The sequence below is a fragment of the Neophocaena asiaeorientalis genome, unplaced genomic scaffold (assembly GCF_003031525.2).
Source record: "Neophocaena asiaeorientalis asiaeorientalis breed wild unplaced genomic scaffold, Neophocaena_asiaeorientalis_V1.1 scaffold487, whole genome shotgun sequence".
Taxonomy (NCBI): Eukaryota; Metazoa; Chordata; class Mammalia; order Artiodactyla; family Phocoenidae; genus Neophocaena; species Neophocaena asiaeorientalis.
The window spans coordinates 786287-802946 of NW_020173398.1; the positions used below are offsets into that span (position 1 = coordinate 786287).

Consider the following 16660-nt stretch of genomic DNA (forward strand, 5'->3'; position numbering starts at 1 on the left):
TTCAAATATATAAGACACTGTTGTTAACTATAGTCACCATGATGTACAGCAACAGTGCTTTTGTAATCACAATGACCTAAGAGTGGGGACACGCTGGCATACCGTGGGCAGGGCCAGGGATGCTCACCACCCTCCAGGAGTCCCACAGCCCCACAATGCACAGCACAGTTCTACCCTACAAAGGACTACTGCACCCAAAATGCCAGTAACACCAAGCTCATTCAAGCCTCAAGGTCCTTACCTTTGCAGTTACTTTCAGCCCCGGACACTGTTCTCATCACTTGAGATGTCGTCTCCTTTGAAAGGCCATGTCTGGCCCTCATTTCTTTTTTTTTATAAATTTATTTATTGATTTTTGTTTGTGTTGGGTCTTCGTTGCTGCGTGTGGGCTTTCTCTAGTTGCAGCGAGCGGGGGCCACTCTTCATTGCGTTGCGCAGGCTTCTCATTGTGGTGGCTTCTCTTGCAGCAGAGCATGGGCTCTAGGCGCACGGGCTTCAGCAGTTGCGGCGTGCGGGCTCAGTAGTTGTGGCTCGAGGGCTCTAGAGAGCGCAGGCTCAATAGTTGTGGCGTACAGGCTTAGCTGCTCTATGGCATGTGGGATCTTCCCGGACCAGGGCTCGAACCCGTGTCCCCTGCATTGGCAGGCGGATTCTTAACCACCGCACTCACGGAAGCCCTGGCCCTCATTTCTGAAATAGCCTACCCGGCATACCTGCCAGTCTTATTATTCCTTTACCCTGCTTTCTTCACTTTTTAGCACACGTCATTATGCAAAACTATTTCTTTATTTCCTTACTCTTTTATGCTTTTCTCCCCCACTGGTATGTCAAGTCCCCGAGGGCAGGAACTTTGTACCCCCAGCACCTAACTACAATGCCTGGGACATGGCAGGTGTTCAATAATCATCTGTGAAATAAATAAACGTCCATAGTAATTTTTCTTATTTAGGATTAGGAATTTTTTTGAAAAGCTTCTTTTTGACATACAGTGTCATCTAACCTTCATTTCTAGTTATTTTTTTCTATGTCGTTTTCCTTTTTTGCAATGGACTCTCCCTCAAAGAGTTGTTTTTACATGCCACAACTTTTATTTTTACATAAATACATAAATATGGAGAGGTAACAGTTTAAAATTCCCAAGTCATCACTTAACTCATTCACAGAATGTGAAAGAGGGTTTTCCTATGAGTAGTTTTTGTAAACCTCAGAGTATATGTGTTACTTCTTCTGCCAATAGGGTCAGGAGTCCAGTGGCATGACTGCTTCTGAGGACAACAATAAGCATAGGTGGTGGTGGTCCCTTCACTGTGAGAGGAGCAACTCCTGAATCCACCCGAAGAGAGAATAAGCATCACTTTTTGTCAAGAATGTTCACAAACATATTTTCAAGACCAAGAAGAGTAGAAAAATAATGCAACATAAATTTTTAAAAAATCATACTTCGAAAATAGATAGCTAGTGGGAAGCAGCCGCATAGCACAGGGAGATCAGCCTGGTGCTTTGTGTCCCCCTACAGGGGTGGGATAGGGAGGGTGGGAGGGAGACGCAAGAAGGAGGAGATATGGGGTTATATGTATATGCATAGCTGATTCACTTTGTTATACAGCAGAAACTAACACACCATTGTAAAGCAATTACACTCCAATAAAGACGTTAAAAAAAAAAATACTTCGAGAGCACTAAATCAAAAGTTCAAACCAGGTCTATGGAATGGGCTAAGGGAGAAGTGATAAGAGGGGATGTGTGGAATTACATCTAGATTTTAAGATATGATTTTATTTAAACATACAGAAATCTGTTAGGATATGCAAGAAGAATGAGTATAATCTGATTCCTTTTATTTTCCACACATTTAGATAGTGTCTAATTAGATACTAAATGCTAACCAGTGCTTCTCTTTGATGCATGGTATTTGAGGACTGGTATACAAGTATTGTGTGCCTTTTATATCTTAATACAAACTGCCAAATCATTCTCAAAGCTCATAGCAATTGATACTCCCACAAACAATGTATAAGAACGTTCACATTTCCACACACTTGGCAACACTGTATATTATCAATATTTAAAATTTTTCTAAGTTGATTGGTAGAAAAGTGAAAACTCACTATTATTTAATTTGCATTCACTGACTACCGATATCAAGCATCTTTTTACACGTTTATTGATTATTTGCAAACCCTCTTCTGTTTGTCTTATAGTCTGTCTCCTTTTTCTACGGCATTATTGTTGTTTTCAATCAACTCAGGGTAGCTATATACTAGGGATAATAATCCTTTGTAAATCAATCACGTTGCTTTTTCTTTTTCCCAATCTGTTGTCTGTATTCCACTCTGGTTTGTGGTGCCTACCTCAGTTTTCAAAAAAATTTCTATGTAACCAAATGTGTCAGTCTTGCCTTTTGATTCTAAGTTTTATATCTTGCTTAGGAAGATTTCCTCCACATTGACATTTAATAAATGTTCCCAGGGATTTTCTCCTAATTAGAGTTCATTCTTTCATGATCCATTAAATCCTTGATATTCTGGTGTAAAGTTAATGGAAAGTGAAGGGATAAAAGATGAGAAAGAAAAGTATACAAGGAGAAAAAGAGACTGGAGAAGTCTTACTTTTTAATGTTAAACAGGGAGTTTTAAATGTGATGCTGGATTGCTGAATTTTTACTCCATATTGTTAATATTAGATTATAAAGGGGAAAAACCTCAAACAGTTTTGACTTGAAAATATAATTAAGCTATAAACATAAGGAGAAAATTATTGATTTAGAACTATCTGAACACAAATAACACTATGAAGGCTTTTTTTTAAGAAGAGGAAGAATTACATTTTTCATAATATGAAAAATGAAAAAATATAAGTTGATAAAAAGAAATGAATTCCAGCTTAGCTAATATTTCATCTGAGCCTTTTCCATAAAAGTTTTAAATTTTACAGTTGTATGATATTATTTATTATTAAATAGACCAGTTAATTGGGAATTAGTGCAGAAATTTATTTTTCCCATGACTCTGGTAAGAACAAAATAACCAAGGGCAGAATTTTTATAGAGCTACAGGTAATAAATGCACTCAAGGCAAAAGCGTTGATGTACTGCTTACATCTAAAGGTTCTTGCTTTTATTCAGTTGTAGCCTCTGAGCATTCTTACTAAGAAGTCAATTCATTCACACATTTTAAAGGCTAGTTTTATATTTTTTCTAGCATTTTTCATTGTTCCCAGCAGAAGGGTTAGTCAGAGGTCCTAGACCACTGTAGTCAGAATCCAAAGCCAAAAATCACTGTTTTCAAACATAAAGTTAATGATATTACTCTCCTGCTTTGACACTGTCGATGCTTTTCCCATGGTATATAGATCAAGCTCCTTAGCAGTCCCACAAGTGGCCTGACCCCGTTGCAGAGGCATAAGGGAGATACTTGTAGAAAAGCAGCAAAATGGAGGTTGAAGCTGAATCAATGGCAACTGAGAGAAAAGACAACAGAGGAGGAAAAGAGCCATGAGTCCTAAACAGCAAAGGCAACGAGCGAGGAAATATTAAGTCTAGTATGCACAGAGCTCAACATGCGGGGTCTGGTCGACAGGTTAGAATCTACGTCAAGACCGCAGGGCCTGTGGCTCTCAGAGCAGAGGGAGTCAGGAATCAGAGGGTGGGTGAGCGATGAGGCCTCTCAGGAGCAGAAGCAGCCCAGCCACACGGAAGGACAGTGGCACTGAGGACCCTCACTGAAGGGGCAACTAGGCAACCTGGTCACAATGGGGTAAGACTGGGAAGCTGCCACTCTCCAATTCACAAGAGGCCAGGAGGCTAAAACAAACCCGAAAACACACCAAACGGGGCACAGGAGCAGCAGAGACTTCCAGACCCCTTGTTCGGTGGAGGTACTTCTCATCTTGTCATTGGGACCTGGCGCTCAGGGGCAAAGCCTTCCCAGGCAGACGTTGCCATGGTCAGCCACGCCGGAGCCGAGGTGGGGGAACCGACAAGCCTCCTTCCAAGGCCCTTCATCGCCTCCCCCCCAAACCATCTCCCACCCGTCATCCCATTTCAAATGCCACCTGCAACAACACAGATGCTGAAGAGCAACGATCACTGCAATCCTCCCTCCTTTGCAGGCTGTTTCTTCTTCCTGAAGGACTCTGCCCCTCATCTGCCTGGAAAATCCCTCCTTGTTCTCCATGCCCCTTCACACGTCACCCTGATCAGAAACTTTTCTCTGATTGCTTTGAGTTTGCTGCCCTCCACTTTGGTGTCCTATCAAGCACAGCCAACACATTATTATTTTTACTATTTTGTTATTATTATGAATTATTATCACCATCACATCCATCATTTATCGGGTGCTTACGAGGTGTCAGGGGCTGCATTAAATGCTTTAGATGGATTTTTCTTTAACATCTATAGTTACTATCTCCCTCCATTTTACAGAGGAGGAAAGTGAGATTCGTAGGGTTTTAAGTATTAGCCTAAGATCACAGAGTTACTAACCAAATTCAAATACAGTTTGTTCTGACTCAAAAACCCATGATCTTTCCAATAAAACACCTTAATCACATTTGTTCATGTCTTTTGCCTCTAACAGCAAATAACTAACTTAAAAATAAGACCACGTTTTCCTCATTTTTGTACACCCAGCATAAACTTGGCATATAACTGATGCTCTCTAACATTTAATACATGAATGAATGAACGCATGAATGACCAGCATCCATTCCAGTCCCTCAGGAACTAGAATATCAACTGTGGCACAGAACCAGTAATACAGTGTTAAACTGTCCTTATGTCACGTTAGACTAAGGTCTACTAAATGGCTCATATCGTCCAGAATAAGGGACAGAGTAGAAGAAAGTTAAGTAAAGATTATGGTTCAAGGACCCAGGCAAGTCAACACAGTATCTTTTTTTTTTTTAACACAGTATCTTTTTTAGTAAACTGATTTAATTGGTCAAACAAATGGTTACTTTTAAAACAGGTAGTCTAGTTCAACCTCTTTTCAAAATAACTGTCTTAATTACTTCACCTTTTTCTTCCAGCCTAAATGAATGCAATACCACAGACATCTCTTACACACTCGCTGTGGGGGAGGCAGGGAGAAGCATGCGACAAATCTCATGAGCTACCAGGTTAATTTGATCTCCTTTTCCCTGAAGGAGGTTACAGTCTCCTTGAATGTACACACGTGTGGGGGAAAAAAGGCGTAGGACACAGTCTCCTGTTCTCAAATCCTCCAAAAGTTTCCCCTATCATTCAAGAGTAAAAGCCACAGTCCTGGTAACAATTTAAAAGCTGCTGCATCACTGACACCCATTCCCTCTCTGACCTCATCTACTATTCACACCCCACCCCAACCCCTCCAGCCACGCAGCCTCTTTGCCCGTCCCTCTCAAGGAGGCTTTCTCTGATCCTTCCCCACTTCACAGGCCATCTCCCCCCTTTCACGCTCTATTTTTCTCTGTAGCATTTAGGACCATCTAACATTCTATTTCACTTATTCATTTTGTTTATTGTCTCCCCTTCCATTCTCCCACAGAATGTAAGCTTCATGAGCATGGATATTCCTGCTGGGTTTTGTCTCTGCTGTATTCTCAGCACCTAGATCTGTGCCTAACACATAGGAGGTATTGAATATATTGTTTTTGTAAGAAAGAATGAGTGAAACTTAGTTAGCTTTATGCAATGACCTACCTGTTCATGATATTTACTTTGGTGTCAATATTTCTAAATCACATTAGCATCATAAATTAAAATGCAACTTAAAAAGTTTTCATTTGGAATTGATCAATGATGACAGTTCTTTGCATTGTCATTTCCTGAAATGTCTTACTATAACCATTGTCTAAAAGTATAATTGTGGGGCTTCCTTGGTGGCGCAGTGGTTAAGAATCCGCCTTCCAATGCAGGGCACACGGGTTCGATTCCTGGTCAGGGAACTAGATCTCACACACATGCCACAACTAAGGAGCCCACCAGCCGCAACTAAGGAGCACATGTGCCACAACTAAAGGAGCTGGCAAGCCTCAACTAAGGAGCCCCCCTTCCGCAACTAAGACCCAGTGCAACCAAAATAAATAAATAATTCTTTTTTAAAAAGGGTCCTAGTTCTAAATTATTTTAAAATATTAACGAAAGGGGTTTTTGTTGTTCAGATCATTAGAATGAGATCATTAAACCATAGTTAATTGTGAATCACCAACACTAATAACATTTATCAACTTAAAAATATAATCCAAAGGGCCAACAATTTTAAAGCATTTATAATTAGTTTTCAAGTGTGTTATATCCTTTTTTCTCTCCCTCTAGTGGTTGCTTTTTCTTCCTAATTATATTTCCTTGAGGTTTTGAGCTTAAAGGCTCAGCACACATACCAGCATTAGCAGAAAGAATGTCAGATAATGATTTAAAGGGGGAAAAATGGCCATGTATGCCAAAAAGATAATCTGTAAGATGGTAGTGTCTTCAGTTCATCAAAAGAAGCCATGTACAAAATTACACTTATCCTGTCTCCATCTAATTACCTCACATGGAGGTCAACTTCAAAAAATCTCCTAAAACTATCTAGAGAATGGCAATCAGTGAGGCTTATCAACAAAGCACATTCATGTTATAATATAAACCTCTTTCAATTTAAAAAATTGATGGCTAAGAGCTCTTCAGCAGTGGCATTTGATTCCACATTAGTCTGCAGTATGCCGGAGAAAAACAAAGACCCATCATTCTGAACCTTCTATTTACAGACCCACACCAAACTGCGCAACAAAACATTCTTAAGGAAATTGCTACTGTTACTGTGTACTTCCCATAAATGTAAACAGGTTTCTTTTTTTCATTTCTAAATATAAAGATAGAAACATACCAGATAAATACTACATTTTAGTGTAGTGCTTTTTCTCTGTAAAATAATATTTGAAAACAGTAAGCATGTATAACCAAAAGAACAAGTGAAAATAACCTCAGAAGTTAAAGATCAATCCATCAAAGCAATTCTTTTCTAATATTCTATTTATGAATTTGTAAAGCTGGCATAAACAACTGCAAACAGAATAGAGCAACAAAACAGACACAACAAAGGAGACAAATAACTTTTAAAGGAAGCTTCAAACAACCTTGAAGGATCGAAAATTATATACTTTTAGCATGCATCTTAATTGTCTAACATAGTTAAGTTTTTCTGTTTTTTTGTTTTCTTTAACATCTTTATTGGAGTATAATTGCTTTACAATGGTGTGTTAGTTTCTGCTTTATAACAAAGTGAATCAGTTATACATATACATATATCCCCATACCTCCTCCCTCTTGCGTCTCCCTCCCTCCCTCCCACCCTCCCTATCCCACCCCTCTAGGTGGTCACAAAGCACCCTGTGCTATGCAGCTGCTTCCCACTAGCTATCTATTTTACATTTTAACATAGTTAAGTTTTTGATGACATTTGTTGGTTTTCTGAAAGGCTTTCCCAAGTGCCTTCATTTATAGAAAACGGAGAAGTAAAAAGACTGTGACATTGAGGTTTACATACCTCATGGCTCATGACTTCCCAGCTTTTCTTACCAAACACTTCTATTCCTATGGAGTCATTTACTCCTAGAGTTGGAAGTTTCTAGGAGAGAGGCTCTCAGCCCTAGTTGCACCTATGAGGGGAGTGGGGTTAATATACTGAAGCCCCTCTCCACCTCCCATGACTGTTTGAATTGTCTCAGGGTGGGGTCCAGGCAGCAGTAGTTTTATAAATCACCCAGCTGATCCTAATGAGTAATCTGTATTGAAAGTCACCTCTTCAAAAAGAAGACCTCAGAGGGATCTAAGCTCTGCACAAATACTTCTGATGTCCAGTTCCAAAATCTCACGTGAAGAATCTAAAGGCAATACACTACTTTATGGATGGTCATTTTTCAAATGAATGGTGATTTTTTTTAATTTTCCTTTTTTTATTAAGGTAAAATTGATTTACAATATTATATTAGTTCTCAGGTGTATAACATAGTGATTCAAAAGTTTTACAGATTATACTCCATTTAAAGTTATTATAAAATATTGGCTATATTCCCTGTGCTGCACAATATATTCTTGTAGCTTATTTATTTTATACATAGTAGTTTGTACTTCTTAATCCCTATCCCTGTCTTGCCCCTCCCCACTTCCTTCTCTCCACTGGTAACCACTAGTTTGTACTCTATACCTGTGAGTCTGTTTCTGTTTTGATACATTCATTCATTTAATTTTTTAGATTCCACATATAAATGATAACATTCAGTATCTGTCTTTCTCTGTCTGACTTATTCCACTAAGCATAATACCCTTCAAGTCCACCCATGTTGTTGCAAACAGCAAAATTTCATTCTTTTTTATGGCTGAGTAGTATTCCATTGTACCACATCTTCTTTATATGAATGGTTATTTTTACAGGGCATGGTCACCCACCATTTCCCCTAACAACTACCAACAGAGTTCCACAATCTTTGTATTTGTCCCTCTTCCTAAAAAATCACTTCCCTCAATCTCCACATGACTGGCTCATTCTCATCATTCAGGTCTGGGCTCAAACGTCACCTCCTGGGAGGGGCTTTTCCTGACCATGCTTTCCCCAGCCAGCCCCGATCTCTTCACTCATGGCATTTCTCACATCTGACATGCGTGTGTGCTTCCTGACTATCTCCCCGTAAGCTCCATTCAGGCAGCTCCATCTTGTCTGTCTTGCTCAACCTTTTATCTTCAGCAAGCAGCATAATGTCAACACAGTAGCCACTCAGAAAAACTTTTGAATGAATAAATGTAACAGAACAAGAAGTAATGGACATGCCTCTGATGAAGGCTGTGTTTAAAGAAAAAGAAGTAATGGACAAAAAAAAAAAAAGTAGTAATGGACAATCTAAAGCAAAAAAAAAAATTCTGATTGGTTATATAATGTAAAATAGTTGACAATGTAGATTAAAAATATAGGACTAATAAAAATTATGGGTGGTTTTAATTTTCTTCATACCTTTGTATACTTTATTGTCTTCAATAAAAGTAAATTATCTTTACAATTACAACCAAAATAGTATAATAATAAAAATAATTTTTATGAAAAGTTAAAAACAAAAAAACTCAACTGTCACAGGGCAAAGATGGGCTAACATAATGAGACCCAACTGCCTGCATCATCCTGGCTTCTCCCCAAGACCCAGCATGGATAGGATGTGGCCACACTGTCCAGCTCTTGCCGGTCCTGGAAACCAGCCACCTATTATGGTGTCCATGTAGGTCTGACACCAGCCAAGTAGACAAGGAACCAAAATCGCTTCCGGTTCACCCATAAAACTTCCCATCTTTTCCCTTGGTATATCACAGGCCTGCCATGGGCCAACCAAACAAATCCCATCAGTTTCTTTCACACACACCTACACTAGTTTTCTCTCTCACAGGGCCACCCAAGCTATCCTGAGGGCAGACCCTGGGCCACCTCCCCACCTCTCCTGTTCTCCAGTGCCGACCACACTCCCTGAAGCTCTCTGGTTTTCTTCCCTGATCAGTCCCATTTGCTTCACACTTGAAACGCCAGTGCCTTAAAAATACGGCCCTGTCCTAGAAATATCTGCATTTTGAAAGGATATACTATTAAATAAAAAGTGTCACGTTACAGAGTAATACGTACAGCATGAGTCCATTTTTATAAAAACTAAAGAATAAGAACAACAAAGAAGCGTGCATATGGATTCACATGTTTAAAGTTATTTAAAACAAGTATAAGAGAATACGCACCAGAGTATTAGCAATAGAGACAGAACTGGGAGGAGAGGAAGGGGAAACTATTTATTTGTCTATGCTTCTATCCAACTGGGATTGTTGCCACAAATTGTCATAATTACACAATGGTAATTTATTTATTTATTTTTTTTGCGGTACGCGGGCCTCACTGTTGTGGCCTCTCCCGTTGCGGAGCACAGGCTCCGGACGCGCAGGCTCAGCGGCCATGGCTCACGGGCCCAGCCGCTCCACAGCATGTGGGATCTTCCCGGACCGGGGCAGAACCCGTGTCCCCTGCATCGTCAGGCAGACTCTCAACCACTGTGCCAGCAGGGAAGCCCCACAATGGTAATCGCCCTTTAAAGGGCAATCAAACTCTTGCGGCCAAAAAAGAAAGAAAAAAGTAAAAGTGGTAATGTACTCTCAAGTTATCAGTCAGTGGGGGGTGAGTGATGTTGGTTCCAGCACCCTTAACCCTAGAGGTCTGCAAGGGCTGGTTTTCCTCACTGTGCCAGGCCAGCTTCTTGCCCATTGTTTATGAGTTTATACATCTCTCAATTCAGAATGCAAACAGGATTCCCTGGTGGCGCAGTGGTTAAGAATCCGCCTGCCAATGTAGGGGATGTGGGTTCAAGCCCCGGTCCGGGAAGATCCCACATGCCACAGAGCAACTAAGTCCGTACACCACAACTACTGAGCCTGCACTCTAGAGCCCGCGAGCCACAACTATTGAAGCCCACGTGCCTAGAGCCCATGCTCCGCAACAAGAGAAGCCACCGCAATGAGAAGCCCGCACACCGCAAGGAAGAGTAGCCCCTGGTCACCGCAACTGAAAGTCCGCGCACAGCAACGAAAACCCAACAGAGCCAAAAATAAATAAATAAATAAAAATTAAAAAAGAAAAAAGAATGCAAACAAACTGTGAAAACATCATTAAACTGTTCATATATTCCATATTCTGGAAATTAGGTTTGAATAAAATGACAACCAATTGCACAAATTATTCATTTGTCTTATTAAACTGAGAGTTGAGTATTTTATCATGCAACTTATGCCTCTCCTAAAAAGAAAACATGAACTTAAAAACCTCATATAACTCAGGCATCAACTTTACCCTCTGAAACTGCTCTTTCCCCCTAGAACCTTCCTTTGTGAATGGAACCACCTTCTAATCCATCCTGATATTCTCAAATCTACTCTCTTCCTCACATTCCACACCCAGTCACATCCAACACCGTGTTCCACCCTACACCTCCTAAAGAGCCCTCAGGTTTGTCCTCCCCTCACTACCCCTACTGCCCCTGCACAGCTCCAATCCACCCTCTACGACCAATACCATGACCTTCTAAATTGCATGTTGACTGAGGTATTTGAGCATCTCAGGGTAGTAAGGTGCAAGGAAAGTGGGCTTCTTCCTGAACCAGGTTTCACCACTTAGCTTTGTGGCCTTGAGAAGGACCCATAGCCTCTCTAAGACCAAGTTTTCTCTTCTGTATGATGCAAGCCATATCTACCTTGTAAAAGGATTGCTATAAGAATTACCAATAAGGCATGCAAAGTGCCTAGTCCTAAGTGGGGCTGTATACATAGTTCAATGCTTTATTACTTTAATTATTTTCTTATCTGTAAAAAAAGGCAATAAGCCTCTGAGTTACTTTGAAGATTAAATGAGATAAAATGTAAGGCACCAAACACAGTTACTATTTCCTTTCATTTCCTTTTAATGGTTCCCCATCCCTAAGACAAAATACGGCCACTGCCACTTTCCCAATTTCATCTCCTGCTACTTCTCCTTTAGCATAACGAATTTTTTTTGTATGTTTTTTTTGGCCATGCCATGCGGCATGTGGGATCTTCCCCAACCAGGGATCAAACCTGTGTCCCCTGCATTTGGGAGCACAGTCTTAATCACTGGAGAGCCGGGGAAGTCTAGCATAATGAATTAGGTGCACAGTCAGACTGTACCTCTTCATGCCCTTCTCTCCTTCAAAGCCATGTTTACAGGTAAAATCTTAGGTGTAAGAAAGCCTTTTCGATATATTTCAACATGCAAGTTAATTATCATATTTTCAAATTTGGAATGCAATATCCATAAAGTACAAGTGTATTTATTGGGAAGATAGGGAAGAATATTTGTAAGCATGAAATTCTGAAAAAAATCTTCAAACCATGGCTGCTGTACATGTTCATGCAAATATGATTAATGTGATGAGAGATTATAAAATCTTGCTAAATGGTATCTGAAAAATAACTTTGCCAGGGATGAAATCTTGAGTTGAAATAAAAAGGAAAAATGGTACAAGTTAGAGAAACTGGGTCAAAAAAAAATATGATTAAAGTGATTATGTTTGTTTGTTGAGGTTGCTTATAAACACTTTCCAAAAGTATACATTCATATACTTTAGATGTTTTAATTAATTTGATAATAAATGTGATAAGTATAACATGTCTTCTTTAAAAACAACAAGAGATAAAAATACTAGCTTAGATAAATAAATTCAATGTTAACTTTCTCTATGTTTATTCATAGACTGGAAAAGAAATATGGGGGGGTTCCCCATATGATTTTATGATTTAGAATTTACAAAGAGAAGAGAAACTAACAATCTTTCTAAGCATAAGAGGAAAAAAATTAGTTCTGTTTAAGGATGAATTCAGGTAAATGGCTTTTGTCAGGTCCCTAATGTGACAATCTCTAAAAGTATGTAAGTTCAGTGTTTATTTCTTGAATGATTTAACTATAGTCCTGAAAAAGCATCAGGTTGGCTCTAAGATGAAAAGCTGCTCTGTGTCCACAAAGTGCTTCCTCAGCAGCTGGTGTCTATCCTTAGTATCAGGTTGAGAAAATGAGCAAGGAAATGAGTTGAAGATTCTTAGTAGACAGTCCACTGTATCCCAGCTGCAAAACTTTTCTAAAGTTGTCACATGGACATGTTTTCTAAAATGTTACCAGGAATGCTGAATCATTTCTTTCTAAGGGGATCTTTTAAAACTTTCCTACATTCTCAATTTAAAACATTTTTAAAACACAACAAAACAAAAACCTTAAATTCTAGGTTTTTTTTTTTTAATGAATGTTTATTTTTAAGTTTCAAATTATTGTAGAGAAGACTCTTCTTCAAACACTATTTTGGCCTGGGTGACAGGAACAGTGCTGATTTACACATATCCCAAACATACAATCAGCCAGGCCCTGAACATAACTGGGCATGGGTGCCCCCCAGGCCACTGAAAAGCAATCATTATTCATGAAATCACAAAGCCGTGATTAAGTATTCTAGTGGACATGTGCTTTGTCCAGCTCCCCAAAGATAATGAAAAGGAGAACATTATGATGATGTCAGAAGTCATTCTTTTCACATCATTAGTACTTTCCTTTCAAGTGTGTTTTTTCAGAATTACAGTAGTCATGTAGGCACCGGGCAGAGCCCTAATGGTATGAGGCCAAGCCAAAGAGCAATCCAGACTTAGGTAAGAAAATAACTAGAAAAAAATTAATGAATTCATCATCTTGATTCTACACATCTTCAGCAATACTGCTCACCTGCATTATTGTCAGAGCTGTATACAGCCTGGGAAGGAGGGCAGCAGCATTGCTGGGTGCTGACTCGTGAAAACAACATGACCTTAGAGACAGCCGTGTCGCGACACTGCAAATTACTAACGTCCAGCTTGGACTTAGCACAGTATTTTTCTGTTGACATTCCCATAAACTGGTCCAATTACTTTTAAATGAATCATATCTGTTGAAACAGCCTGGAAATAAACCAAAGATTTTATACTTGGTTTTATAGTCTAGAGCAAGAACATCATTTCCTATATATACCTGCAAATGAACAAAACTTCCTTTTGAAAAATCAGAGCGCTAACAAAACGCGTTTTTCAAAAATGGCTTCTATATGATATCATCACTGCAATATCTTAGTTCGCACAATTATTTTGGATTTACTTTTCAAACAAGAAACATTACTGAGACTGATTTAGCTCATTTAAATAATACTCCCAACTAAAGTATACATCATGTTTAAAGGATCAATATCACAGGTCTCACTATCAAATAATCAATATAATGATTTTTTTGTTACCTTAAAATACATGTTTATATAACAGTAGAAGCCAGTTCATTGGGAACATAAAATTAAATTATATTTATGCCAAATGCAACTCAAAATACATATGTAAACAAGTATCATTTGGCGAAAATAATCCTGATAAACTTTTATTAACCTCCTGCTGTACAGAACAAAATACACCTCACTGTTTTACAGAAAAAAATTAAATTGGTATTTGCATTATTCTCTATTAAGAAAACACTGTTACACCATTCTTACGAAACATTTTTTGTCATTTTTCCTATTACTGCTGATGAAAGTAATACAGGTCGTGTTTAATACTAATCACTTCCTATACTCCTCAATTTTCTTAGTCTTTCTCTGACACTAACCAATATGCACTAGTGAATGCTTGATAAAGTATATCTTCTTCCAGTATAAATTTATTCTTTCATAAAATACTTATTGTATGCTCACTATGTGCTGGGCTTTGTGTTAAAGACTTTGGATGCAAAATAAATTAAGACAGATTCCTTGCCTTAAGAGCTCATGGTCTAGTAAAGGCAAAAGACAATTGCATTAAGGTTTACTATGCACGATGAATACAATGACACAGAAAAACCCTAGTAGGGTTGTTTGAATCAAGCAGGAAGGCCAGTTAACAGTTAAAGTCCATTTCATTAAATTAAGTCTACCATCTTTATCAAGGAGGTGGTAGCTAACACTGCCTGGTTTGCACTTCCTTGTCTTGGTAAAGCAGTGTTGATAAGTGTAGACAACATCAAAACATCTCTGAAAATTACCATCACCTTCCTGACTTCACAAGGTTTAGCATCACTGAATTTAAACATATCAGCTTAAGACCTAATCTAAGTTGGAAAATACCATTAAGTCCAGCTGTAGTTAATAGACGTGTGCATGGTAAATCAAAACAAAACAACAACAAAATGAACTAGAAATGTACAGCCTAACGCACAAAAAATCAGATTTCTAATTGGGGTTTTTACCATATGTTTATTTTCTGGCATCTAGGCATCAGAATAAAAATAAGACATACCTGAAACTATAAATGCTTACCATATTATGTACTAAATTAGAAGGCAAATTGATTAGATCTGTCATAAATCATGTTTTTTAAATGTAATAACACAAGACACCCCTTGAAAAACTGTTTGAGTACATAAGAATAAAAACGTGTATATAGCAAATTTTAAATGCCAATATGCACCTAAAAATAAAGACATGCCACATAGAAAAGCGGTGTGTACATTTACATTTATGCTACCCATAGTACCCCAGGAACTGGGTAAAAGAGACTGAGTTCCTTCAACAATATGTATATTCTTCTAAATTTTTGATATTCACTACTTATTTTCTTCTAATACATTAGCCAGTCTTTAAAAGAAGCCAAATACCAAAAGATCAAAGAGGACAAGTGTTATATATACATGGCCCATTTGTGACATTCTGGTTTTATACATACAGTCATTTCAAACAGAGGAGCCTTATGTGAAAGCACGGCTACCCACGCATCTGATATATACCATTCTTTCACACCATTTGTAGGGGAATTACATTTTCCCTGTTCAGGGTGACCTTTTAAGACTTTGGGCATGGCCCACCCTCACTCAGAGGTGAAATCAAGGCAGCAGCAACACCCAGCAGTAGAGTTGTTTTTCTCCTGCTGCCAGATGACAAGAATAACTAAAGACAAGGAGAATGAAGATTGCTCAAGTCTTTGTCAAACGGGATTGGCAAGGAGTTCTCCTAATAACAGTTCCAATCTCCTCAAGGAGTGGTTATGCTCAGCAGAAGGCTGAGGTACCATAGGTTCTACAACCTGAAACCGTGGGTCCTCAACACAAACCCACTCATCGACTTTGTGGATTATGGGATTGTTACTGAAACCTGGACGTGATATAACAGCAGTTTTGAGAAGTTTGATTTACGCATTCCAGCCCAGCTGAATGTCGCCTTAGAGTGCTGAGGCTTGAGGACTCTTATGAATCTCCCTCTCGCACAGCCTGAACAGCCATCGCCTCCCAAATTCCAGCTTATACATTCATTTCCTGGGCAATTTCTCTCTTGGGGGTAAAACAATGGACTCTTTCAATCTTCTCTTATCTACAAAGAGCTCTAAGACGAAGAAACAGTCCTTTCAATAGCATCCTTTCCGACTTCTTTATAAATGATGGGTGGGAGTTGAGGGAGGGGGACCGGGCCGAGCAGGGAAGAGGTGACAGGTAACTCACCTCTTTCAGCTGCTCCAGCTCCTGTCTGAGGCTGTCATACTCAGCCTCCAGCTCGTCATACTGCTGTTTGAGGGTCAGCTTCTCTTCCAGTACCACCAGCCCGTACTCGGCCGCCTGGATCTTCTCGTGGGTCGTCTCCGTGAGCTCCTTGGTCAGCCTCTCTATCTCGGTCTTATAATGGTCCACAGTCTGCAATACCTCTTCCGCGGCCATAGCCCCGGCGGATGGAGGCAGGAGCGGGTAACGGGGTGTGGGAGATGGATGCAAAGCAGGCGGGGGAAGGGAAAAGGAACTAAGGAGGGAAGGATGAAAATGGAAAAGAAACGTGTGGCTGGATGTGCGAGCAGAGCAATGCCCCGGTTGCCCCTCCGGCAGCCGCGGTTACACCGCCTGAGAAACCGGCGAGAAATGCAACATGGAGAATGCAGGGGAGAGGATCAGAGGCGAGGCGGCAGCTGCTGCGGCATGTGTCCTCCGGGCCGGCCCCTGCGTGCGGTCAACAGCCGTGCGGCATGGCCAGGCTGCGGCGGCCGGAGGCGGCGAGGGGCTCCGATTCTGCTTATTCAGAGACGCACAGCCGCCATGTCTCCGGGCAGCGTCACTGCAGTCTCCTCGGGCCCCGCGCTCCGGCTCGCCGCGCC

The 16660-nt window shown here is 39.9% G+C and overlaps 1 protein-coding gene across 5 annotated transcripts in view; it reads right to left on the reverse strand.

Annotated features, from left to right (window-relative positions):
* Nucleotides 1–16232, reverse strand: part of BICD1 (BICD cargo adaptor 1) — a 198791-nt gene extending 182559 nt beyond the window's left edge. For all 5 annotated transcript variants that reach the window (XM_024747133.1, XM_024747131.1, XM_024747132.1 and 2 more), the window contains exon 1: nucleotides 16020–16232. In XM_024747133.1, the coding sequence (XP_024602901.1) occupies nucleotides 16020–16232 (213 nt within the window). The remainder of the gene's footprint in view (nucleotides 1–16019) is intronic.
* Nucleotides 16233–16660: the final 428 nt, after the last annotated feature.